Genomic DNA, 27,273 nt, shown 5'->3' with positions numbered 1-27,273 from the left:
GGAAACAGGCTGAATTAGATGGACATTGTCTCCCTTCAGCCTAATATACTGTTACTATGTAACTAGTGAAGTTCATGATTGATAAATCCACCATGGTGGTCTCTCCTATAAAACTCGCAATGACACCAGTCAAGACTAGTGATGAGCAAGCATACTCGTTAAGGGCAATTGCTCGAGCGAGCATTGCCCTTAGCGAGTACCTGCCCGCTCGAGACAAAAGGTTTGGGTGCTGGCGGCGGGCAGGGAGCTGCGGGGGAGAGCGGGGAGGAAAGGAGGGGAGATCTCTCTCTCCCCCCTGCTGACTGCCGCTACTCACCGCTCCCCCGCACTGGCACCCGAACCTTTTGTCTCGAGTGGGCAGGTACTCGCTAAGGGCAATGCTCGCTCGAGCAATTGCCCTTAGCGAGTATGCTCGCTCATCTCTACTCAAGTCTGATTTTGCATCTGGCTTCATATATACAGGGCGTTCCACTCAAAGAACAATCCAGTAATTTTGCAATATTTATGGTTGGGACAATGATATCCCACAAGGGTGAACACTGGTGCCTACCTTGGTTTTTGGTGAGTTTGGAGAAATCATACAACATGGTGAAAGTGGCCACAGCTGACCTCCAAGCACTTCGGAACCAGGCACTCCGTGTTGTTGAAAGTGCACATCGAATGTTATTCTTCAGTGCGGCAACGGTGCAGGTTTTAGTGGCAAACACTTTCCGCTTTAAGTAGCTCCACAGGAAAAAGTTTGCCGGTGGGAGGTCTGGTGGTCTTGGTGGCCACAGACCCTTTGAGATGATCCTGTCCCTGAAGAAAAAATGAATTTCCGCTATGCTCTGGTTGGATGTGTGGCAAGTCGTCATGTCTTGCTGGAAGTAACTATTCTACAGCCCCTCATCATCCAGATGGTTTATGAATTCTGTGAATGTTGACAGATAATGTTTGGTGTTGATGGTGGCATTGAAGAAGATAGGGGAGACAATGTGCACCCCACACCGATTTTTACAGGATATAGGGTTTTTTGGGGATTTCATGCAGGTTGTTTGTGACTTAAATCCATGTGTGTTGGCTATTCATCTGGTCACACAGATGGAACCATGCTTTGGGAACCACTTGATGTCCAACAGTTTCTGATGTTGGCCTAGATTTTGGTGGAACCGCTTCTCATACTCCATACATTTGACCATATCTAGTGTATGCAGTTCCTGAACAACTATAACGTGGTTGGGTTTAACTTCGTCTGTTTAGTTGCTCTATGACACTTTGCCAAGGACTTACCAGTTTCTGGTTATAAATAACTAAGACTTTAACAAGCATATGTGCCCTCATGTCCTGGACTGTGGCAACTGACATCTTTGTTTGCCCTCCCTGATGTGCGTCTAACAATATTATACAGGTGCTATCCCCGATGAACAATATACCCGAGGTGGGAAACTGGACATCAGTGATCGATAAACACTAAACTCTTGAAAATGAGTACAGCTAAACAAAATTAGGGTTGGGCTTCGAGTGTAACACCCTGTATAATTTTCAATGTAATTGTGGCTGTAAAAGTCAAATCTGACCTTTGAATTTTCCTACTATGTAAGGGGTTTTAAATAAATAATTTCATGACTGGGGTGGGGAATATATTATGGAGAGATCCTCAGCTCATGTGACCTACACTTCTAAAAGAAGAATGGAATTTTGTAGGTCTGCAGATAAAACTTTTTTCAGGAAGGTTTCACAAACAACTATTTTGGAAAAACGCCACTTCAGTTTTTGATGCAGTTTCTTTGAGATAAAGCCAGAAGCCGATCCGGCAGGAAGGAGAAGTATAAGTGTTTCCTTTATATTTCCTGTTCCTTTGGAATCCACTTCTGGCATTGACTCAAAAATCTGCATCAAAAACATAGGCTTTTTTCCAAAATATACTGCACATGAAACCAGCCTAAAGATCCAGCGTTTGATGCTGAATGACCGTGAACTAGCTCCATGGACTTTTTTCAAGGCTGTGGGTCATGAGTTTGTAAGAAACACAGAAGAGGACAACTATGTTTCCATAGTGAAAATCCACTTTTCTGCATCCTCATCTGGACCTTTTCCCTAAAACTCGGGATCTGTAAGTGCCAAACAGGATGACTATTTCATGAAACATTCTTTCCAGTAAGCATCAATACCAAGGTTGGTGGGATCCCGCAGTGATGGGTGACTACTGTTGGCTTTTGCACTGCGAGACTCAAGGAAATTGTTATAAACGGAAATCTTCTTCGTACTTTCGTTTTATTACATTCTGCTTAATTAAATGGGTTGTGCCAAGCTTTAAATGTATCCCCTATCTACAAGATAAGGAATAAGTATCTGATTGTCAGGGGTCAAACCTCTGGGACATCCACTGACCATGAGAAGGCTGGTCAAGCATGTACCTTGCTGCTGTTGGTACCTCCACTGATCATAAAAATGGTGGCCGAGCATTTACATTGTTACTCCATTCCTCTCTAAGGGACAGCCGGAGATAACCGATTACACCACATATACACAGCTTCTTCTCTATCCTTCTCCTTTTCTACAAACAAGGGTTTAAGGAATTAATTGAGGGTGATGGAAAGGAGAAGGGTCAAATAAACACCATATCTTTCCATCCTCTTTTAATCCTTCCTAAGGAGCCCTCTGGCCTTTATGTACTTCCTATGTCAAAATCATGGCCACACATCAATGCCTACTTGCTTTAAGGATTAACGTAAGTCTCATAAAACTTTCAATATGTCAGGAGTTTTGAACATCGGGAGTTCAGTTGCCAAGACTCCTACCAAAGACTGAAACGAAGAAACTGAAGCGCTGAGATGAGTGCTCACCTGTCATTGTCTTTATTTAGCTCTTCTTAGAGAGCCGAGCAGGCTGTCTATGAATCCATAGAAAAGATATGAGTCCATAGACCACCAAGGAGCCAAGGAAAGCCATCTCAGCCAAAATGACTGGTTTGGGTCTCAGCACCCAGAGGTACACTAATCAAAACTTCTGACATATCACTATGAAATGTCAAAAGTTTTATAAAATCTTTGAAACGCCCTCTTTGAGCCCAAAGTGTAAGGATCTGTAAGAGAAGCACCTTAATATGGTGGACTTGAGTCATCCATGTATCACATAGATAGGCAGTCCTATAAATGGCTGGCATGTAATATTATAGATGGCTTGTCATGGCACACCCTGGTAAAATCAGCTGTTTGCCAGGTTTGCCTAGAGCTAACCCTGCAATGACAAGCTAGTTGCTGTGTTGGTAACTGCTTTAAAGAGGGGCACCAACTCATTCGCAATACAGGTAAATTCAAAACCCACTACAAAGAGTTAAAGGGCTTCTCCAAGACTTTTACGGTTGATGACCTATCATCAGAACAGGTCACCAATAGTTGATCAGCGAGTGTTTGCTGATTGGGATTCCCGCCGATCAGCTGATCTCTGGGTCTGCCATCTGGGACAGTACTGGAAGCAGATAGTGCTGTCAAAATTGCAGCGACCCATTCGGTACTATAGGCATAGTTCCATTGACTTCAGTGGAAGCTGTGCCTGCCATACCAAACTGGGCAATAGAGATAGTGCTATATGCTTCTAGTGCTGTCTGCTCTGACAATGGGACAAGGACTCTGCTGATCGGAGAAGATCCCAACAGCCCACACCGATCAATGTACTATTGATGACCTCAGGATAGTCATCAGTAAAGTCCCGGACAAGCCCTTTAAAGTTGCGCTAATGTTAGTTTCCCCTCTTCGTCTCCCATGCGGTAAACTTGTATTCACCCACCATTCAGGAGACATATGTGATGTCTAATAATTTTGCATTGCACAATCAAAGTATTCCAACCAATTATCCTGTTTAGTGCACTGGGGAATTAATGCCTTGGAGGAGGCTGAGATGAATGACCCGTCATATCGTTAATCTCCTACACTCTCTTTTTGCTTATGAAAGTCACAGATTGTTTTATAAATATATCTTCTGGTTCTGGCGGCAGAATCTCTGAATCTTCCCCTCGGTTTACCTTACATAGAAGCTGACATCAGATGGAGTGCGAATGGAAAATGTTACTGTCTCCTAAAAAATGCCTATTGCCATATACAACATGAATGAGCATGACGGCGGCTTTCTGTACGAGTATTGCCTGGAGGATTTTGTAATATAAGGCTGGTTTAGCTTCATTATAGGTTACTTTGTGATAATGACTTGTAATGTACAGTGCTGCAGGAATCATATGAATCTTTTATATATACCTTCCGCTTGAAAATATATAGTAAGGCCATATATCAAAACTCTTACTGCCAAAAAAGTGTAAAACTACATCAAAGAAGTCTTTTTGCTTGAACTTAAGTGCTGATTCGCACTCAGGCCTCATGCAGAAGACCATAGTATGGCTGTGTATATGCTCCTAGTTACAGTGGGGCTTGAAAGTTTGTGAACCCTTCCGAATTCTCCATATTACTATTCATAGTTGACCTAAAAATACATCAGATTTTTAACACAAGTCCAAAAAGTAGATAAAGAGAAAAAAAACAAATGAGTCTAAATATTAGACTTGGCCATGTATTTATTGGGGGAAAAGGTCTAGTAACACATATCTGGGAGTGGCAAAAGTATGTGAACCTTCAGGTTTAGCAGATAACTTGAAGGTGAAATTAGAGTCAGGAGTTATCCATTAATGGGATGACAATCTGGTGTGAGCAACCTGTTTTATTCTAAGAACAGGGATCTATCAAAGTCTGATCTTCACAACACACGAGGAAATGTATCATGGCACAGAGAAAGGAGATTCCAGAAGGGTTGTTGATGCTCATCAGGTTGAAAAGGGTTACAAAACCATCTGTTAAGCCTGAGGAAGAACCCTGGGTGATTTAAAAGCTTGCTACCCCGTTTCCCTGAAAATAAGACATACCCTTAAAATTAGACATAGCATGATTTTCCAGAATTTTTGAGGATGCAAAATGATTTTTTAGGCTTTTTGAGGATGCTTGAAATATAAGCCCTACTCCAAAATTAAGCCCTGCTAACAGTTAATTAAAAAAGTCAATTTAAATAGTGTCCAGGCAGCTATACATGTAAAAAAGTTAAACCTTTTTGAACAAAAATTAATATGAGACACTGTCTTATTTTTGGGGAAACACGGTATAACATCATGTACAGTCATACTTCTACTTTCATCGCCTCCATCTTTTGACGGTTTCCAGTTTCGACGTTTCTTCACCACGGAATTTCGTCTCTACCTCACTTGCTTCTAGTTTCACCCGTGGTGGCTGGCCCACATGACCACACTGCTGACGTCACAGCCATTCATGGATTACTCCAATCACAGCCGTTTATCATTGCATGGCAGTGATTGGAGCATCTAGCACTGACTGTAATTGGCTGAGTGGGTTGTCACTCAGCCGACTCAGCCAGTCAGAGCAACCTCTTGCTGGAGGCGGGGGATTTCAATCCCCCGTCACTAGCAAGATGCTCTGCTGGCTTGACAAGGCTGCACAGAGGTCCCGGAGAGCGGTCCCCGGGACACCGACGGCACCTGCTAGGTGAGTATATTGATTTTTTTTCCTCTCAGGCAGTGTAGCTAGGGCATTTAGCGCTGCCAAAAACGTGGTACCAAGTTGTGCCACACTATAGAGGAGTGCTGAAACTGCTGCCCATTTATTTCAATGCTTGTGTGGACAGCCCCATTTAAATGAATGGGAGCGTTGTACAGCATTTAGCGCTGCACTGAAAAAGAAGTGCTAAATGCTGTACAAAAACTAATTGATTGGATTTACATTGATTCCTATGGAAATAATTGCCTCTAGTTTCATTGGTTTCAAGTTTAGCCAATTGCTTTCGGACGGATTTCCAACTAAACTAGAGGTTTGACTGTATTTTTGTTAGGTATCATATCCACAAGATTACTCGGTTTCTCTTGCTGAGAACAATCACAATAAAACCATCACTAAGGAGTTTGGACTCCATTAGTCCACAGTCAGATTGTGTACAAATGGAGTAAATTCAAGACCCTTATTACCCTCCCCAGGAGTGGTCAACCAAAAAACATCAATAATCTCAGTAACTCACATGCACATCTATGGAAATAGTGTAAGACAGCCTACTTGGCTGTTTCCATAACGCCTGGCAACCGCATACCATTAGTCCAAGGGTGTCTCGGCCCTGTTCTGGAAATAGTTGTGGATCCCATAGGTGGAGTCTGTATCGATCAGACTTTTTTTGCATATCCTGTAGATATGTCATAAAAATCCCAGATGGGAATACTCCTTTAGTATTTGACAGTCTTGTATATGTCACTCCCATAGTCATACCCTGGTAGCTTTTGTGCCTGCTTAGCATTTTTTAATTTAGTTTATAGTATTACCATGGTCTAGTTGTGGTGTAGAGATCATCATTGACCATCATCAGACCTCAGGTAGAGAACACCATCCTTTTCTTGATATTGAGAGTTTCTTATGTTATCTCCAACATATCATGCTTAGCTCAATTGGTATGCAGTGCTATAAATTAATTCTTGGAAGGCTACTGATGATTGATGGCTCAGATGTTCAATGCTTAGGGGACCAAAAGATTTCTTGCATATGTTCTATAAAGGAACATATAGATTGTCACGTCCACAATATAAATACGACTTTACATTTGTTCCATTAAGCCTGAGGAAGGACCCTGAGAGGTTCAAAAGCTCGCAATAACATCATGTATTTTTGTTAGCCCTTAAAAGGTATCATATCTACAAGATTACTTGGTTTCTCTTACTGAGAACAATCACACTGTCCACAATATTAGCATGGGGCCCATAGAAGGTCATCACAGATAATGTGCTTTATAATGGAGACTTGAGCCTGGTGACCGTGGCATCTTCTATCATAAGCCCTTCGTGTTTTATCTGCTCAGATGTACGCAAAGTTCACGATAATCCGTCGGTCCTCAATGTTTACTCTTGATAAGCAAAGCTGGAAAGGAAGACGAGAATTCATAAGGCTGATGCCTGCAGCAACAGGTGCTACATGTTCATTATTTCACCTGATGGAAAAGACTAATCATTCGAGGCAAGGTGAAATATCTGCCTCCAGGACGAGTCTACTATATGCATATGTGTCAGTTTTGACATCACTTGGATTTATTAGCTGGGAAGCACCGAAGTGAGCGACAGATGCTACATAGAGTACTCTTAGTGATGTCTAATGACCTTATAATGTATACAATCAATAGGAATGGAAAGTTGTTACATTTAAAGGGATTGTCCATTTTTTTGTAATTCTATTTGCTCCAACTGGTTCCCCCCAAAATATGCAGATTACTGGTTGTCCTGCTGGGAAGAAAAAAAAAGGTAGACCAGCTGATCACCGCCGGATCTAATACTCATAAGTTACAAAGCGGTACAGGGAAGAAGATGGCCGTTCCAGCCATAATTGACAGTTCCAAACAAGTGACCCTCATTTACTAACTCAGAATACTATAAGGCTATGTTCAAACAGTGGAATCCGCCTCAAATGAAATCCGCAGCTGAGCTGTGGATCTCTGCCGCAGATTTGCATTTCAGTTTGCTTCAGAGCCGCACACAAATTTAGCTCCTTTCAATGGCCAAATCCAAATGCGGGTTTCCTTATGTGGATTTCGCATTAAGAAATGACATGTCTATTTCACTTCAGCCTCCGGGTATCTGATGCAATGTGTTACTTATGTATGCATACATGTTCATTCATTAATTGTCACTCATTTGGTGCTTCATCCTATAGGTTGTCCCCCTCTGGGACTGGAGACCTTAAAAGTTACAGACTTCCAGCTGCATGCTTCAACAGTGAAACGTTATGGATTGGGAGCTCACCGAGGACGCCTCAATATCCAGGTGAGTTAGAAATGGTGCTCATGTTCCTTATCTGCCAGGTTTGTTCCTGGATAGGGAGTTGAATAGAAATGAACTCTAGTAAGTGCTTATGAGGTCTTCTTTAAACACCTGGCAGGTAGTACTAGTACATGCAAAGAGTTGCAATGTCTTTGTGATTAAGGAATGCATAGACTAGGAACATCTTCCTTTCCTTGGACCTTTTTTTCCGCCATAGAATAGCAAAAGTTATCCTTTTCAATGCAATTTATAATGATCCCCTTGATCATCTAAATCTCCTGTAATCTCACTCTACATATATCTATGGGTGTAAATGCCATGGAGGTCGTAAGTGAGGACTGCCTTGGAGCCCTTGTAGATATGAAGTCAAAGTCTCCTTGCTTCCATCCCGTTTCTTAGTAAAAGGTAATCTGTGCAAGATTTCCCTTGATCATCTAAATCTCCTGTAATCTCACACATATATATATATATATGGGTGTAAATGCCCTGGAGGTCGTAAGTGAGGACTGCCTTGGAGCCCTTGTACGGTAGATATGAAGTCAAAGTCTCCTTGCTTCCATCCCCTTTCTTAGTAAAAGGTAATCTGTGCAAGGTCCCCTTCTACAGAAAAACTGCATAATTACTAAGCAATAGATTGGGAAATTAACACACTTGTCATGGGAAGGACATCAAAGTGGTAACAAACACAAGGCCATTCTGTCCCAGTTATAAAAACTCAGCACCATGATGGGGGGGGGGGGGGGGGCATTGTAATCTTTTCAATTGGCACTCTCTTTTTAATGGATACCACTATATATATATGTAGTATAGTATATATTAGAGACATTACTGCGTTTTATGCAATTATGTCTATATTATAGGCATAATTACGTGACACAGGGTCCTTTGTTCTTCCTCATGCACCAGAAGCCAATTGCTTTTGCAAGCCCTACGCCCTAAAGGCTACACTACTAAGTAAAGCAAACTACTGCAAACATCCCCACCTCCTCAATAATTGTTTGTGCAAGACATTGATCTCTTTTGACCCACAGCAGAATCCGACCCTGACTGCAGCCGGTGTGTGCGTTTATCTGTACTGTGGACATGCGCGGTACAGATCTCTTTTCCCGCGCCATCACTAGGCGATGGCGCAGAACCCATGACCTATCCACAGTATAAATTGCAGATGGGCCGCAGGTCGGACGGCTTGCATTGACTTAAAAAAATAGAACATGCTGCATTTTTCCTCCACTTGCAGTTGGTTTCCGTGAGTGTGCAGGAAGAAGCGCTTTTACATAGCATGTTATGAATGGTATGTGCTGTGGATCCGCGGTGCGGACGCCAACCCCGGATTCCACAATGCAAATCCATTTGTGCGCAGCAGCCTAACACTTAGTGGTGCAAAATCAGATCAGATCTCTTAATTAAACCAAAGGGGGCACTGATTTTCAATTGAAGAATCCACTATGTTTCTCTATTAAGTAATTTTAAGCATAGATTTAAAAAAATGGCCGGCATGTATGTTGAAAAGATGACAATATTACATGTTATAGTCACTGATTACTTCAGAAGGGTCGGCGATTCGGGGCTTATTCCGATTACCAGATTGAAGTCGGGAAGAATTATTTACCCTTTAATGAGGAAAATTAGCTTCTACCTCATTGGGTTTTTTGTCTTCCTCTGGATCAACATTGGAGGGTAATAGGCTGAACTGGATGTTCATATGTCTTTTTTCAGCCTTACATACTATGTTACTAAAAATGTGCAGAAACTGCACAGACATTCCTGGATGTCCCATTTGGTATATCAGAAATATGACGTCTGGTTCTTGTTTTTAAACTGCGAGTCGTACAGCCAACATACTGAAGTTGACATGAGATACAAGTGATTAAACACACCACATAAGGGGTGTTACAATTAATAGATTGTTTAATATTGAAGGAATTGGCAGTGACACATGAAATAAATGTTTTTGATATATGCATAACCGAACAACACCCACATTTGGAATGTTCACATTAAAATGACCAAACTCTTTGTAAATTACTATCACTTTGTCTGTTTTCTGACCATATTGATCCCTTTTCCACCTGGCTCATGCATCCTGGGTCACTTAACCCTTTGCAATCCAATTTTAGATTCAATGTTTCCTAGGGGGCTTTCTCTTTCTGCCATTATACAATGGCGCCATCTGCTGGCTAGAGCCAGTACTGCAGTATGGAACATGCCGGAGAGGCCCCCGACATCAGTGCAGCTAGTAATCTACAGTAAGTATACCCTGCCGGACGTCTTCTGACATCGGAACTGCACAGCCTTTAATTAGAATGTCTTTAGACATCAGACAGTGGATTGGAAAGGGTTAAATGTGGACATGTCAAATGTGGGTGTTGTTCAGTTATGCACATCTCAAAAACATTTATTTCTTGTGTCACTGCCAATTCATTCAATATTACACAATATATTAATTGTAACACTCCTTATGTGGTGTATTTGATGACTTGTGTCTCATGTCAAATTCAGTATGTTGGCCGTACGACTTGCAGTTTAAAGACACATATAAGACGTCATATCTCTAATATACCAAATGGGCCAACCAGGAATGTTCCTGCAGTTTCTGCGCATTTTTTCAACATACACTACCGTTCAAAAGTTTGGGGTCACCCAAACAATTTTGTGTTTTCCATGAAAAGTCACACTTATTCACCACCATGCGTTGTGAAATGAATAGAAAATAGAGTCAAGACATTGACAAGGTTAGAAATAATGATTTGTATTTGAAATAACATTGTTTTTACATCAAACTTTGCTTTCGTCAAAGAATCCTCCTTTTGCAGCAATTACAGCATTGCACACCTTTGACATTCTAGCTGTTAATTTGTTGAGGTAAGCTTGTGAAATTGCACCCCACGCTTCTAGAAGCATCTCCCACAAGTTGGATTGGTTGGATGGGCACTTCTGGCGTACCATACGGTCAAGCTGTTCCCACAACAGCTCAATGGGGTTCAGATCTGGTGACTGCGCTGGCCACTCCATTACCGATAGAATACCAGCTGCCTGCTTCTGCTGTAAATAGTTCTTGCACAATTTGGAGGTGTGTTTAGGGTCATTGTCCTGTTGTAGGATGAAATTGGTTCCAATCAAGCGCTGTCCACTGGGTATGGCATGGCGTTGCAAAATGGAGTGATAGCCTTCCTTATTCAGAATCCCTTTTACCCTGTACAAATCTCCCACCTTACCAGCACCAAAGCAACCCCAGACCATCACATTACCTCCACCATGCTTAACAGATGGCGTCAGGCATTCTTCCAGCATCTTTTCATTTGTTCTGCGTCTCACAAACGTTCTTCTTTGTGATCCAAACACCTCAAACTTGGATTCATCCATCCACAACACTTTTTTCCAGTCTTCCTCTGTCCAATGTCTGTGTTCTTTTGCCCATCTTAATCTTTTTCTTTTATTGGCCAGTCTCAGATATGGCTTTTTCTTTGCCACTCTGCCCTGAAGCCCAAAATCCCGCAGCCGCCTCTTCACTGTAGATGTTGACACTGGTGTTTTGCGGGTACTATTTAATGAAGATGCCAGTTGGGTACCTGTGAGGCGTCTGTTTCTCAAACTAGAGACCCTAATGTGCTTATCTTCTTGCTTAGTTGTGCAACGCGGCCTCCCACTTCTTTTTCTACTCTGGTTAGAGCCTGTTTGTGCTGTCCTCTGAAGGGAGTAGTACACACCATTGTAGGAAATCTTCAATTTCTTAGCAATTTCTCGCATGGAATAGCCTTCATTTCTAAGAACAAGAATAGACTGTCGAGTTTCAGATGAAAGTTCTCTTTTTTGGCCATTTTGAGCGTTTACTTGACCCCACAAATGTGATGCTCCAGAAACTCAATCTGCTCACAGGAAGGTCAGTTTTGTAGCTTCTGTAACGAGCTAGACTGTTTTCAGATGTGTGAACATGATTGCACAAGGGTTTTCTAATCATCAATTAGCCTTCTGAGCCAATGAGCAAACACATTGTACCATTAGAACACTGGAGTGATAGTTGCTGGAAATGGGCCTCTATTCACCTTTGTAGATTTTGCACAAAAAACCAGGCATTTGCAGCTAGAATAGTCATTTACCACATTAGCAATGTATAGAGTGCATTTGTTTAAAGTTGGGACTAGTTTAAAGTTATCTTCATTGAAAAGTACAGTGCTTTTCCTTCAAAAATAAGGACATTTCAATGTGACCCCAAACTTTTGAACGGTAGTGTACATGCCTGCAATTTTTCATCTATGCGCGCTGCAGGCATTAAACAGATCAGTCGTCCCATCAGGGAAGGTGATTACCATTGAAAATTACTTAATTGAGAAACATACTGGATTTAGCGGTTGAAAGCCAGCGGCCTCTTTGGTTTAAATAAGAGATCTGGCCGGATTTTCCACTGCTAAGGGTTAATTGCCAGGTGTTCTATGACACTTTTTTTTCTTAGTCACATGATTACCTTTTTGTTTATTTATTGGTTGTATGTTTCTTTTTAAACTGAGCAGGTGCGCCATGTTCTTATGCTGCGACTAAAGGCCCTTTTCCACGCAACGCTTATCGCTCAAAATTAGTTAAAACGATGGCTTTTGAGCGATTAACAGTGTGCACTTTTCATTTGAATTATGATTTTTAGTTGAGTCTAAAAACCATTTTTAAAACTATAGGCTGGGAGCAGGAGATAACATTGTATTCTCTGTGCAGCCCTTGAAAGAAAACAGCCCAAAGGCTGTTATCTACACAGGAGCTTGAGATGACATTGTTTTATCTTAACAGTCTGTGGGTGAACAATGAAGCTAATTACAGAGCTTAGACCTCCTTCTGAGTTTCACAACAGCTCCCGGAGGCTCATTTGCACGCAAATGAAGCTGATAAAGTCCTAATGGGTATTAGTGCCCATTAGTACTCTATGCAAAATGATTGCTCAAAACTGTCATTCTCCTTACCGTTTGAACAAAATTTGAGCAATCATCTTTGCGTGTAAATGGGGCTTAAGAGCTGCTATGACACCTTGAAACACGTCAGTGGTTGTGCCATTATATGTCTTTCCTGTTGGGATTTTAATATGTCTCAATAAAGCTGTGATTTTATGGAATCCTTGTCTTGCTCTCTTCCGCAACTGATTCTGGTGCGTGTATCCTGCTGGTGAGCTGGTTCATTTTTTCTGTATACTCTCCTGACTTAAAAACTTTTAACATACAATGAAACGTCAGTCAACAAAGCTGTAGTCGGTCCAGGTACTTGATGTGTTTTATCTCAAGCACACCTGATGCAACTAGTAAAGCCATTGATTTCTTACATTAGGTGTGTTTGAGACAACACCTGATTTGTAAGTGTGTGCTCTTATGAGGGACTATCTAGTGGGTTGAATAATTCTGAGACTGCAGTAAGTGGAATTTTGCATTGAATTTGGAAAAGGCACTTGTTATATTAGTTGTGATGAGCTATTTAAATTGTTCTTCTTTGATTGTTCTTTTTTTGCAAACATCTGAAAGTTTGTAAATTTGGCAAAAAAAAACTAATTTGCAATGGGGGCTGAATTATTATGATTTCAACTGTACTCATGGAACACTTCTTCCTTCAAATGGCAATTAGGTTTCCATAAAAGGGAAAAGTTTAGCATTTTAACAAAGTTTTCCCATAGGGTATATAACCTCTATATATGATGGTTGCACAGTTTATACTCTTTGAACATGCTTTAGACACTACTCTGTTCTTGTTATATGACAGGCGGGAGTGAACGAGAATGACCTGTACGATGGGGCTTGGTGCGCTGGAAGAAGTGATCTGCAGCAGTGGCTGGAAGTCGATGCTCGAAGACTCACCAAGTTCACAGGACTCATTACACAAGGCAGGAACTCTCTCTGGCTGTAAGTATAATATCACTTTCATATTACATCCTCGTGTACTGCGGATAGATCTACAGCACATCAAATCCTCCTACATCCAATACCAGTTTCCATAGCGACGGTGCTAATTATTATTTGTCTGTAATTATTCAGTTTGCAGGTTGAAGTACAAACCATTTTTATCCTTTCTCGTTCTCCTAAAAATATACTCTCATACCTCTTACAAAACTGCCTCCGGCTGCACCACGGGCATAGGCTCTTATCTAATGCATGAATGGCTATATCTCAGGATATAGGGCAGAGATCTCCTGAACTCATTGCTAAAAGGGACTCTTGATCACTAAGTTGAACCCTAAAAGTTAAAGTGTAAGCCCTCCTTTAAAATCAAGGTTAATGAAAAACTTTTCAACACTTTACTGGATGGACAATAGCTCATTTTAAATGCCCTATTAGGGAATTCTGAATTAACATCTATACGTCTTCCATTCCGGACCTTTATCTATCAGCCATAGCAGAGAGCAGTTGCCTGTTCATTTTAATGGCCACTATGTAATGCTTCATTTCCCCTGTGGTGGCGCTACAGGAGAATTAAACAACTGTCGCCATGTTTCCTTAAAAGGGTTGTCCAGCCTAGTGGTCTATCACCAGGATAGGTCATCAATACTAGATTGGCGATATTCCGTTGCCTGAGACCCCTGACGATCAGCCGTTCACCGAGCTGGTGCACTTTTGCACTTTGCGGATTTCTGCAGGAAGCATACAGCTTCATTCTTACTGCATTCACCAGGCTTGGTATTGCAGTTTGAGTTCTCATTGAAATGAATGGGAACATTGCGTCTAATACCATGCCTGACCACTGCAGTAAGAATGGAACTGTCTGCTTCCTGCAGAAAGAAGGTTGGTGCAAACGCACACTAGCCTGGCAAATGGATCCCCACTAATCTAATATTGATGACTTATCCTGAGGGTAGGACATCGATAGTTTACAAGTGGACAACCCATTTAAAGCAGATCACTTGAGGTCCATACAAGGGACACCCTGTGATTAACATTGAGCAAGCCTTCTAACAAAAGAATCACCCAAGGGATGGGGGATAACTCTGATCAGTGGGAGTCCGACAGTTGGGTCCCCTAATGATCACAAGATCGGGAGGTCCTGAAGGACTCTGAATAAATACAACATTGCCACACACTACTGATCCATTCATTTCAATGGGAGTGCCAAAGTTAGCCAAGAGCTCCCATTTAAATATATGGAGTGGTAGTACAAATGTGTAATGATCACTTACTTCATTTGGAGACCTTCGAAACCCCAGTTCTCATGATTGACAGAGGCCTTAGACAGTATAAATAGATAAACTGGTCAGTTTATCACATGAAAATGACTGGCAGAGATACTGTATGTTGGCTATCGCTATGTACTGCAACGAGGCTACTGCACCGTACAGAGGGTGGAGAACAGGGGGGCCCCACCGGTGAATTCACCTGTTCTCTAGAACTGATTCCAGCAGTCACACCCCCACCGTTCAGGACCCTGAGAAAGCTGAGTGGGCTCAATATTAATTCTACCTTTCCTCCCTCTCAACTGCAGGGCTTTTGATGTACATGTGGCCATAGGAAGTCCTTTGATCTGGTGGCAATAAAGTTAAGGCAGTGACAGGCAGATGCTAATTGACCCCTCCTCCTGCAATGAGGCTTAAAACCTCAGGTAGTTCTCACAGACTCAATATCACCAAAAGTTACATTAATAGAAAATCTCTTAATAAAGATTATTATTCATGCAAAGGTCTGATCTCAATATGAGTTACATTTTTAGAATCGGGTGAGCCAGCTGGTCAAAACACATCCACGCGCATCAAGGTGCGGCTCCCCGAACACTCCAAAATAGCATAATTTACATGTCATGCTTAGGTAGATTAAACATGATGGCCATATCTTCCCCATTAGAATGCCTCCCTGGGAAATATGGACGAAATATTAAATCAGGGTTTCTTACAGATCTTCCCCGCATATACTCAACCTGCCTTGATGACCTTAGAAAATGGCCGGGGGGTTGAGGTTGTTTTTGTCAGACTTCAGAGATATGCCCACAGTGTAAGGCTGTTCCTTTGCTTCAGTGACTGCATGAACAGAACCTTGGACTGTGTATCCCAAATCTGTTTTTTTTCTTTAATTTCTTCCTGTTATTTTTAAGTACTGTTTTGTCGTGTATTCCCTTATACTACCATGTAACAACCTTTTTTGTATATCCTTTGTGTATGTATATGTCTGCATTGTTAGTTTTTTTTTATATATATCTGCAATTTATTAGTCAGCCTTGTCCATTTTAAAATTAACCATAACTCCAAAGATTGTGTTGATAATTCATAGTCTGGAATCCAGCTCACCTGTAAAAGTTCGTGGTCATAGCAAGTATCGTGTAGTATTGTAGAGTGCGGGAGCCGTCAGACCAGATCAGGTGGAGATTTAAGCTTTCACTTTTCGTACATGCAGAAGTCCAGGAAAGCTGGGTACAAATCAATTTGTATTATAACGATTCCACACTTACAATCCTGCTAGAGTGATCAACCAAGGTTCTGCCGTGACAAGCGGTCAAAGTGGCGATGCTCTCAGAGCAGTCAATCTGTGACAAATTGGTGATAGAGGTGGGATCTGTTGGGTCCCCCCTCTCCCATCCTATAACGTAATAGGATGTATGGACAGGGGCTGGCTTTTAGGAGACAACCCCTTTAATCATCAAGCCATAGCGAATGCAAAGGTTGTCAATAAAATAGTACACCAATCTAAAGTGAGTAATGGTACTTTGCCAGGGGTTATAATAGACATGAATGTAGCTTTGATGGCAGATTGAAGTTATGAGGAGTTGGCTTGAAGTGAAGCCTTTTTCCTTCCCGTTTCTTACATTGTGAAATAAGACTCCATTAGTATTTTATAGAAAACTTTCCAGCCTTACTTTGCTTTATAAGTGTCCCGACTCTTTCCACTTGGTGTGTGGATGTCATTGCATATTGTTTTAAGCCCTGCTCATGAGATCTTCAGTGCTGTGATTTATAGACTGTCTCCACATCCCATTCTTTGGAGACAATAAAAGTTCCTAAAGTTTTATAGAACTTCAGCTGAGAATTGTAAATGTCTGTAAAGAAAATGGATAACTGGAAGCAATTGAGATTTCTTGGTAGACAAGTTCACAACTTCAGCATTTTTAGACTAGACTTAGTTCAGACATGGTTCAGGCATCAGATACTACATCTGACAGAGTTCAGGCAAGGCATAGTTCAGTCATGGTTCAGGCATCAGACACATACAGAGATCTGACCAGCATGCATGCTTAAACCCGAAGAATGACCGGTACCCTTTGAGAGGAGGGGCTGGAATATATATGTACAGAACAATGGTAATTGGCTAGCTGGACAATCCAACTCAAAGCCCGCCTGTTCAACCACCCATCTGCAGAGTCAGTGCATAACACCACAATAACCAGTAGCACATACTGACACACCATGACACAGCCTATCCCTACTTTAGTCTAGTTGATGGGCATAGAGATTTTGATGCCAAAACAGCCATGTCTAGTCTGTTGCCATGGAGAGATATAGATCTGCATGGGAGCTGTAAGTGCAGCATCCGAGGAGCAGTCCCACAGCCAAGGAGGTGGTGGGGTAGATACTTTGTCACGGGTGGCTCTACCATCTCCTCCCCTGAGGGTAGTTCAGAACTCAACCAAGTTACTGCTGGGGAAGGTCACAGTGAAAAGTAACCGGAGGTTACCTATAATCTTCTTGTCACTTGTGATGACACCATTCCGTTCTCTGCAGTGAAACTTGACGGTAGAATAAAGTAGCCCACACAGAGGGAAAACGTTCTGGGCAAAACCGAGAATGGTCAGTAGTGTCCGTTTACTATAACTTCAGCAAAATCCACTTTACAATAATGGTTTGGCACAATTAAAACCAGAAAAGAGGGTGTGACAGGGAGGATTCTCGGGGTATTCCGGACAATTCAAAGTCCTACTTATCTGTGTGACCCCGCTCCCGGTGACTCTCTCTCCAACTCTCTATCGGCCCACACTCACGCTTCTGGTGCCTTTCTCTCTCAAGCAGCTGTCCTTCTTTCTCACTCAGTGCTTAGTGGTAGCACTGGCATATCCTAAGTAGTCTGATCTCAGGCCAAGCAGAAGGGAATCGCTCAGCTTCTTCCCTTCTGTCCACACACAGACCAATCTGTGTCTGTGGGGTTCACTCACTTCTTGCAGACTTAGATTAGCACAGACTAGACTCTTGCAAGACTCTTTCAGACTACCTACCATAGCATCCTTGCAAGCACATATACATGACATAGTCACATGACACACAACATGATATATTTTCCAGACATAACCCATTCTGTGCTACAGGAGTGCAATACACATAATCCAAATGCACACTGCACATAAGACACTGATGTGACAATGGCATGAGACAGACATATAACATTATGGAAGGGCTCCACTAACTCTGGGCCACTACATAAGCATAAAATAGTAGAATGTTATTAATCAAAACTTGCTTCATTTTTTTAAAGCAATAGAGCCATCACAAAAGTGCTCATAGTCTTTAAGCAACCATAGGTGTGATTCATTGTGTTTTCATGGGTACTAATAGATGCATACTATAGTATATCAAAATTCTTCATGTAGATTTGCCCTCATCCTAACAATACTCTTCAGTTAGTATTGAAATTAAGTATATAATATAATAAAATCAAGAACAGTGTCATCAATACAGTAGCGCAGTCTACAGCATTATTACAGAACAGAGAAATGAAAACCCTGAACTGAGCCGTAAGGTAGGTGTGAAAGCAACCTAACAATCAGTTCCTTGGAATGGATTTAGAAGGATAATGTGTCTTCTAGTGGAGTGCGCCAGGTTGGCATAGGGAATCTTATAGCACATGGAATATTCCCTGGGAAAAGAGTATGCAAATGAGCTCGAATCCGGGAGGATGAAAGCTGGCACCCTAATGCCACCTATTGTTTAGGTCACTTTTGCTTATGGAAAATGTGGTATAATGATATTGGCAAAGTGTCACCCAACTGTCCATATCAACCAGCTGTTCTGGGCTATGGGAAGTTGGGTGGGACAACTCAATATTTTTTTAATGCCCCCTTCCTCCCTCACATTGACTGAGGTCTCTGATATGTATTTGGCCTTAGTAAGTCTTTGATCATGATAGCAATAAAGTTAGCCAGTGACAGGGGGATGCTAATTTCCCCCTGCCAGCGAGGTTTGACACCTCTGATATTTCTCACAGACACAGTGGCTCCAAGATTCAAATCAGAAGAAAATCTCCTCATAAGGATTATTGGTCGTCTGAAGGTCCTAGCCCGATATGAATTATATTTTTGGAATCAGGTGATAAAAACGCATCCACGCACATTGAGGTGCGGGCATCTCTATTAGGAGAGATGGCCGCAGTGGAATGCAGGCTGCAAAGTTGCTTCAAAACACATGTTGAACGGCGCAAGTTTTGAAGCTGCATTTCTGCCGCGGAAATCCCACGGTATTTCTGTGCGGTCCCACTGCAGTCATTTCTCGAGATTTCCGTGGGATTTACGCCCCTTGTGAACCCAGCCTAACATCTTTTTCTGTATGTTTTTGTACATATATAGATACTTAGCACTGCTAGTCTTTTTCAGAATAAATCTGCAATTTATTAGTTGAAACTTGTCCGTTTTAAAAACTAAACATAACTCCGAAAATTGTGTTTATAACTCATAGTCTGGGATCCAGCTAACCTTTAAAAGCTGGTGGTGTCAGCAAGTGTTTGTGGGTATTGCAGAGAGCTGGAGGCGTTAGATCGGTTGAGGGGGTGATTTGAGCTTTTGTTCTGCATGCAAGCAGAAGCCTGGGAAAGCTGGGTACGATTCCACTTGTATTCTAACGACTCCGCACTTGCAACCCAGCTAGAGTGATTGATCGAGTCTCTGCCATGACAAGCGGTCATTGCGGCAAGAGCACTTGGAGTAGTCGATCAGTGATAAATTGGTGATAGAGGCAGGATTGATCGGGTGTTCCCCCTCTCCATGACAGAAAAGATTCTGTTAAAGGGTCAGACATTGAGCTGTAGACTTGGTATCCAGTACTAGACACTTATGAACTTATGCATCACTTATAATTTATAGAAAGTTGCTGAAAGTGCATAGAGTCCCCTCAGATGGCCGCGTGTTTCACCTCCCGTCTGTGGCGTCTGAGATCATTCTTCTTTGCTCCAAAAGATACAATACTTCAAGATTTTTCTTCTGGTTCCTTTTGTTCAGTGGTTTAATTTGTTCTTTTCCTTGTGTTATAAATATTCCGTTAAGGCTAAACTGTAAAATATTAGCTTTTTCTGAATCAGTTATTTCTATTTTTTAAGGTTATGTCAAGTGCTGAGGGAGAGATAAGCATCATGCGCATAGAACAGGTCATGTTGACTCCTACGCCATTCTATTATGCACCTTGTAAGCATCAATGAGCGGTGTGGTGACATGACACGTTACTGCAGCCACGTCATTGTGCGCTAATGAAGTCAGTAAGTATAGAGGGTATTCAGTGAGTGACAGCGCAAGAACCATGCAGAAGTTTAAAGGAAAACTACTTCAGACTCATGAAATCATTCCCACTACATGTACTCAGTCCACATTATAACTGTGTCCTCTGATTCCTCCATATAACATCTAACTAGATTTTTTGAGGAGAGTAAAGCCCCATTTAGACACAACGATTATCGCTCAAAATTCACATAAGCGCCATCTTTTGAGCGATAATCATTGTGTCTAAATGTGCCCATCTTTCAGTTTTCTGCGGAACGACTGTTTTCAGTTCTGCTTGAACAGCTGATAAGCGGGACCGCATGCTGTGTTCTGCCTGCGGAGAGATGATTACAGCTGATAACATTGTTACAGCTGTTCTCAGCTCTCAGCCCCACTGGCAGAACAGCTGATTGTCTGCTGTCCATGTTGCTGAATTCTCCAAGGGGAGCATTGGGTGAACAATACAGCTAATTACAGAGCTCAGACCTCCTGCAGAGTTCTGTAACAGCTCCCAGAAGATCCTTTGCATGCAAATGAAGCTGATAAGTACTATTAGCAATCAGTGCCTATTAGTACGTTAATGCAAAACGATCGCAGATCTTTCAATCTTTTGAAAGATATCTGTGTGTGTAAATGGACCTTAAACCATCTGTTGTCTACAATTTTAATTGTAGAAATCACTACTATATATGCAGGCAGTGGTTCTGGATACTACTTGTCCAATGATGCAGTGCCAATGGGGTCAGACCACAACTGACAGAAGAGTTCGGGCAGCTTTATGGTACATGCACATGGATGACATTTCTGTCCGATTTTTGGTCCAAAAATCTCAATCAAGCGTATTAGCTACTTGTGCAAAGACAACATTTACCTGTTTATACCAGGAGATAATTCATCTACCAGTGACTATTTTAGGTGGGCTGAAAGGAAGCAGCTAGAGATGAGTGAACAAATTCTTAATCGTCACTTGGTTGGTGGCTGTCTTTACATGGACGACTGTTGCTTGCATTTGCTCTATTAAGTGGCTATTCGGTCAATGGTTTCTGCATGTAAAGCCACCCTTAGGCCGGGCGCATAGTTGCTGCGAGTGCGAGCCGCGCTAGGAAGTTCGGGCGCAATTCACATCTGAAACCATATGGATATCTGTACGTTTACTGTCCGATACGCAGGCTGCCAGCACATTAGCATGCATTTGCATATCCTAATTCTTGTCCGTGGTACAGGCACGGACAGCACACGGACTCAAATAACATGGACTCAAATATGCTAGTGTGCCAGAGGCCTTATTTATATAAATCATTCCAAAACTTGACCAGAATGCAGGAAAAGTTTAGTTTCTCCATAGGGAGAGCACCTAAAAGGTGTGAGGAGACTTATAAGGCCATCCATGCTCCTCTGGGAAATTTATGCGAATTGGAAGATGGAACAATGCCTCTACAGGCATCAATTGCCTCTGCTGCCGCCAATTGAAAGGCAGCATTCCTGCAAGTCAATGACAGACCTTTTAACAAGCCTTATAACAATGACTGGGAATATAAGTCAAAGCCAAAGTCTTCTGCAGAAGGAAAAGATAAACGACCTGCATACTGATGGGTGGCAAAACTTCCCAAAACAGTCTGTCTGTACATGGTTCTCTTTTCCTTCTGGAGAAGACTCTGGCTTTGGCTTATATTACCAGTCATTGTTACAAGGCTTGTTAAAAGGTCTGTCATTGATTTACAGGAATCCTGCTTTTCAGTAGGTGGCGCTGTAGAGGCATTGTTCCATTTTCCCATTTGCACCACAATGCAGTTAATATCAAGGTTCAAGTTGAAAGCACAGGAGAGGCAAGCAGGCTGTGCTTTGTGCAGCAGCAGCATGTCGCAGGCAGTGTGCAAACATGGAAGGGTAGAGATGATTTTTGGTTATGGCCAATCCAACAGTAATCCTAAAGATTATCGCTCCTGACATTTCCTCTCGCCGCCCGCCTCTATTCATAGTAAACAGGCAGTCGTTCATAGATGAACTGACTGCCTGTTTACACAGGCTGATCGCCATTTGATTTTTATGTCTGCCTAAACTGAAGGGCGAACTATAAGTAAACAAATTATCATTCAACGATCAGTTGCTGACAGTGTAAAAGGGCTATTACAGCTCTGCAGGAAAGAAGAAGCTGCCTGGAGGGGATTCAAGACTGTCAAAATTTGGAGTTCTCACCGGGCCATTTCAGGATTCCTATACACCAACCCTGGTGCAGTAATAGAGATACGTAGGACCCAGTACAGTAATGTTCAAGGGTCCGTTTTGGGAGAGTGTGATGTGAGTGGCTATAACTACATATTATGTGCTCTAATATTGTGGTGCTCATTAACGTACATGAATGAAGAAAACAAATGAGCACAGATTAGCATACATTGCATCTGTTCCCTCAGTCGCTCCTCTTCTGAAGTTTTGCACCTTGTCATTCCTTTCACACCTCTGTGTATTTTTTAAGTTGATAACACTTCTACATCCCTTTAACTGGCATTGAGCAGATTGACTTCTATAAATGGGATTTAACCCGGGTTTCACTATGAGAAGATTTCTAAATGTTTTAGAGTTGCAAATCATCAATCTGTTTTGTTTCTAAAGTCTTGTTTTAGAGGTTATAGACTAATACTGAGGCCTATTATTAGGATAGACCATCAATATTAGCTTGGTGGGGGGCTGATTTTCCGGCTTCCCAACTGATCAGCTGAATGAAGGGGCTGCAACATTACGGCAAACACTGCATCCCTTATTAACACAGGCATAGCCTTATGCAGGGGCGTAACTAAAGGCTCAGGGGCCCTGGGGCAAAACGTGAGCTTGGGCCCCCCCTCTATCTGTTTCTGTACCCGTACCCATACCTAAACCATTCTGCACAGAGACATAACTTGAAGCTTCTGGGCCCCAATACAAAACCTGTAACAGGGCCCCTAACTATAATGCTTTATTCATAGTACTGGGCTCCCTATATGGAGAAGAGAGGCCTTGTGGGCCCCCTAAGGCTCCTGTGCCGGGGTGCAACCGCATCCCCTGCACCCTCTATAGTTACGCCCCTGGCCTTATGCATACGAAGGGACTATGGCTCAGTCCAAGTCAAGTCAATGAGCTGCTCTACAAGGCACAACCTACCATAGGCAGGGGCGTAACAAGGTGATACTGCACTTACCATCAATATTAAAGTTCTAAAAAATCCCTTTAATGCCCTTCATAAATGGCATGCTGGTAGTATAGGTTGTCGAATTTGGCATCTGCCTGGGTAGATGCAGGCTTTATGGCACATTGGCAATGTGATGTCTGATGACAAGTCCTCTCATCTTGACTTGTCAGAGAGATGGGGGCATGACCCAAAGACCAAGTCTATCATCTCTTATTTGCCAATATGGTCTTGCCTTATTCAGGTTCACCATGTACATGGAAATGGAGGATTGGGGTATCCCCTTCTCTACATAGGCTTCCCATCTGTTCTGCCTTCTCAAGAGGTCTGCTGTAAGTCCCAGCCCTACCGCTGGGTCCAGCTACCAAAAATGGTCTTCATCAGCCGCTGCAGTGACTGCTATGTACCTCACACTCTGGTGGCGGACAGTAACAGTGCGCCACTATATACATAAGCTGATGCCTCCCCCCAACTTCTACCTGAGTACAGAGTGTCTAGCGGGAGGAATCAGGCAATGTATAGAGCAGCACTTTGTCAGTAGCTGCCACCAGAGTGTGAGGTACATTGGGGTCAAGGCAGTGGCTGATGAAGAGCATTTCCAGTATTGGAAGCGGGGGTAGCAGTGGGAAACAGGGGGGAGCTCTCCCCCCCCCCCCCCCCCACCCTCTGCAACCCTCTGAATCTTTTCGTCCGAGTAGTCAGTTACTCGGAAAAAGCAGTGCTCGAGTGCAAAAACACCCGAACGGAGTACGCTCGCTCATCTCTAGTTAGTGTCACATTGAATAGAGTAATGGTCGAGCATGCACCAAGCGCTTGTACTCTGTTATCTCCAGTAGTCCCATTGAAAGTGAATGGCAATCTACTCCTCACTGCGAGTGGGGTGCAGTAAGCCTGTAGTGAGGAGGAAGGGGGATATGGGACTCCTGCTCTCGGAATCATGGGGTCTAAAATGGTGAGACCCCCAGCGATCATACAGTTAGCCTCTATCCTGTGTATAGGGGATAACTTCGCATTTTGGGAATACCCCTTTAATCTCATGTGTATGGCCATCTTTATACAAGCAGTGTATTCCATACATTGTGCAGGCTCAGAGTCATTGATGGGTTGCAGTCTTGAGCATTGCTTGACGTAATGCATATGCATCGGGTCGTGTTGGCTATGGTATCATGGATTGCTTTGATATATCTCCATTTGGGTCATTGAAGCTCAGGTACAACTAAAGTGTAGTGTTATTACAGTAATATACAGTCAATGTATCTGAGAACTATAACTGTGAGACCACCAGCAAGACGACAGCTGGATAATAATGATTATATTCACAAAGCGTCTGGTTATATGGGGACATTAGCGTCCTGCTCCGATGCTTCTGCATAAAGCGTTACACCTGGAAACCCTTCAGCATTGCTCAGGGTTTAACGTGCAGTAATTGAAAAATTCTGATGCGTTGCCAGATATGATAAACTTATGCTGATTTCTTGCTTCGGGAGCTTTTCTGCTTTACTTTAAGTTATTAAACATTTTAGATTCTTCTTGAATTAGAAAACACCCTTTGATGTATTTGCTGATTTTGGTGAGAGTTTCCATTTGGTTTACTGAAGACCATTGCTCCAGTACAGAATGCCATGCAGTTACTAGGGGGTCCTTGGAGAGAGGGTCCAGCCCTGGTTGGTCCTATTTTGATCTCTACTGTGTTGCCTCCTCTCTTCTATGGGTATGGTGTTTTTTTCCCATTGCTTTTCCCATAGGCTTATCTCTACAGGAATTGAAAAAGACCAGAAAAGATGTGTGTTATAAATGTAAGTCCTGATTCGCACGGAATAACCTGACGTGGATCTGACATTTTAACCCTTTGCAATCCAATTTTGGATTCAGGCTTTCCTAGGGGGTTTTCTCTTTCTGCCATTATACAATGGCGCCACCTGCTGGCTAGAGCCAGTACTGCGGTATTGGACATGCTGGAGAGGCCCCTAACAGCAGAGCGGCTAGTAATATACAGTAAGGATACCCTGCTGGACGTCTTCCGACATTGGAAACAGTACAGCCTTCAATCAGAATGCCTTTGAACGTCAGACAGTGGATTGGAAAGGGTTAATACGTGGCAGAAATCCGAAGCCGAGCCTCAAGGCATTGCAGCGGATCTTAATGCAGATCCACACACGGATTTAACTCCAATCAATGAAGCAAATCTATGCAGCAGCCCAAAGGGGTTTCAGTTTTTGACGGGCCAATTCTTTTTTTTCTACAAAGTTTAAAATTTACAAATTTATTATTGATTTGCCCCAAAATGTTGATGAATTTGTAGTATCTTTAAATATGTCAAGAGATGTGCAGTCACTTTTTACAGCACCCAGCTACTAGAGTACATAGTATGTAAGGCTGAAAAAGACATATATCCACCCAGTTTAGCCTATTACCCCCAATGTTGATCCAGAGGAAGGCAAAAAACTCCAATAATGTAGAAGCCAATTTTCCCCATTTAAGGAAAAAAAAAAAATTCCTGACTCCAATCTGGCAATCGGAATATTCCCCAGATCACCGACCCTTCTGAAGTAATCAGGCCCCTCTTAAACTCTGTTAGTGTCCTCAGGCAGAGAGTTCCATAGTCTCACTGCTCTTATAGTAAAGAACCCCTTCCATGTTGGTGTAGAAACCTTCTTTCCTCTAGTTCATGTGTAAATACGCTCGCCGAGTGTATTTGCGCATGAAAAAGATATGGAGATGGCCCTAAACAGGCCGATACGTGCATGCCAACACATCTTACTATGATTTTTGCGCTTGTAATGCCAGTTCACAGGGGCGTGTTACTCCCTTTCGATGGAATAGAATGGCAATTTAATGCCAAATTAGGGCTAGCTGTTTTTTTCCCCCCTGTATTTCATGCAGTATCACTCCCTTTTTTTTAAAGATGCCATAGACTTCTATGGGAGCTTTCTACGAACGCGGAGAAAGATAGAGCAAGGCCTATCTTTTTTTGGTGCGCAGGATATGCTCAAAGGAAACATGCTCGTGAGAACAAATCCACTGAAATCAATGTATTTGCTTTTGTCACATTTTACGGGTGTGAATTTCACAAGCGCAAAAACCTCCGCTAACACGTTTGTCTATTTAAGCCCTTAACCTTTTGCAATCCAATTTTGGATTCAGAGTTTCCTAGGGGGCTTTCTCTTTCTGCCAATATACAATGGTGCCATCTGCTGGCTAGAGCCAGTACTGCAGTATGGGATATGCTGGAGAAGCCTCCGATAACAGAGCGGCTGGTAATCTACAGTGAGAATACCCTGCAGGACATCTTCCGACATCAGAGCTGTACAGCCTTCAATCAGAATGTTTTTAGACGTCAGACAATGGATTGGAAATGGTTAAACCTCATTTGCCATTTTTCTGCCTAAGCCCCCACTTTTTAAAAACAATTCTATACTTGTTCAGCTTTTATGTATGGAATCCAGTGTGAACAGAGCCTGGTTCATGCGCGCCAAATAACAGCATTGCCAATAATGGGGTATATTCACTAGTACTGGTGCACAGCTCAGAGGTGATACTTTTTGATACATTGTGCCCCACCAGGATGAATACAGCATAGATACAGAGTTGCATCAGGTTTCATGGTCTCTTCTTTACTTTTCATAGCCCGCAGATGGTATAAGTGGCCATACAGTATTTTATAGCCCTCCGGTCTATTCAGTGCCATTGCACCAGAAATCCGGTGACATTGCATTTATAAATTTACCTAAAAAATGCAGCCCCCAGCTTTCCCACGTAATGCCGTAGCTAACTGATACAAGATGTACTATTCATTGAACTAATACTATTATTAGGTATGGAAGCGAGAGATTCCGGTTTCTTTTTAACCCTTCTCCTGCTGTAAGCCTCTTCTTATTTAATGATGTTC

General features: G+C 42.4%; 1 protein-coding gene across 2 annotated transcripts in view; it reads left to right on the top strand.

Moving 5' to 3' along the window:
• Positions 1 to 27,273, top strand: part of CPXM2 (carboxypeptidase X, M14 family member 2) — a 107,909-nt gene that overhangs the window by 18,951 nt on the left and 61,685 nt on the right. For both annotated transcript variants that reach the window (XM_066601163.1, XM_066601162.1), the window contains exons 4-5: positions 7,719 to 7,828; positions 13,556 to 13,695. In XM_066601163.1, coding sequence (XP_066457260.1) covers positions 7,719 to 7,828; positions 13,556 to 13,695 — 250 coding nt within the window. The remainder of the gene's footprint in view (positions 1 to 7,718; positions 7,829 to 13,555; positions 13,696 to 27,273) is intronic.

The sequence above is a fragment of the Eleutherodactylus coqui genome, chromosome 4, assembly GCF_035609145.1.
Source record: "Eleutherodactylus coqui strain aEleCoq1 chromosome 4, aEleCoq1.hap1, whole genome shotgun sequence".
Taxonomy (NCBI): domain Eukaryota; kingdom Metazoa; phylum Chordata; class Amphibia; order Anura; family Eleutherodactylidae; genus Eleutherodactylus; species Eleutherodactylus coqui.
Note: the sequence above shows the minus strand (reverse complement) of the source record. Positions and strands in the feature narration are given on the sequence as shown.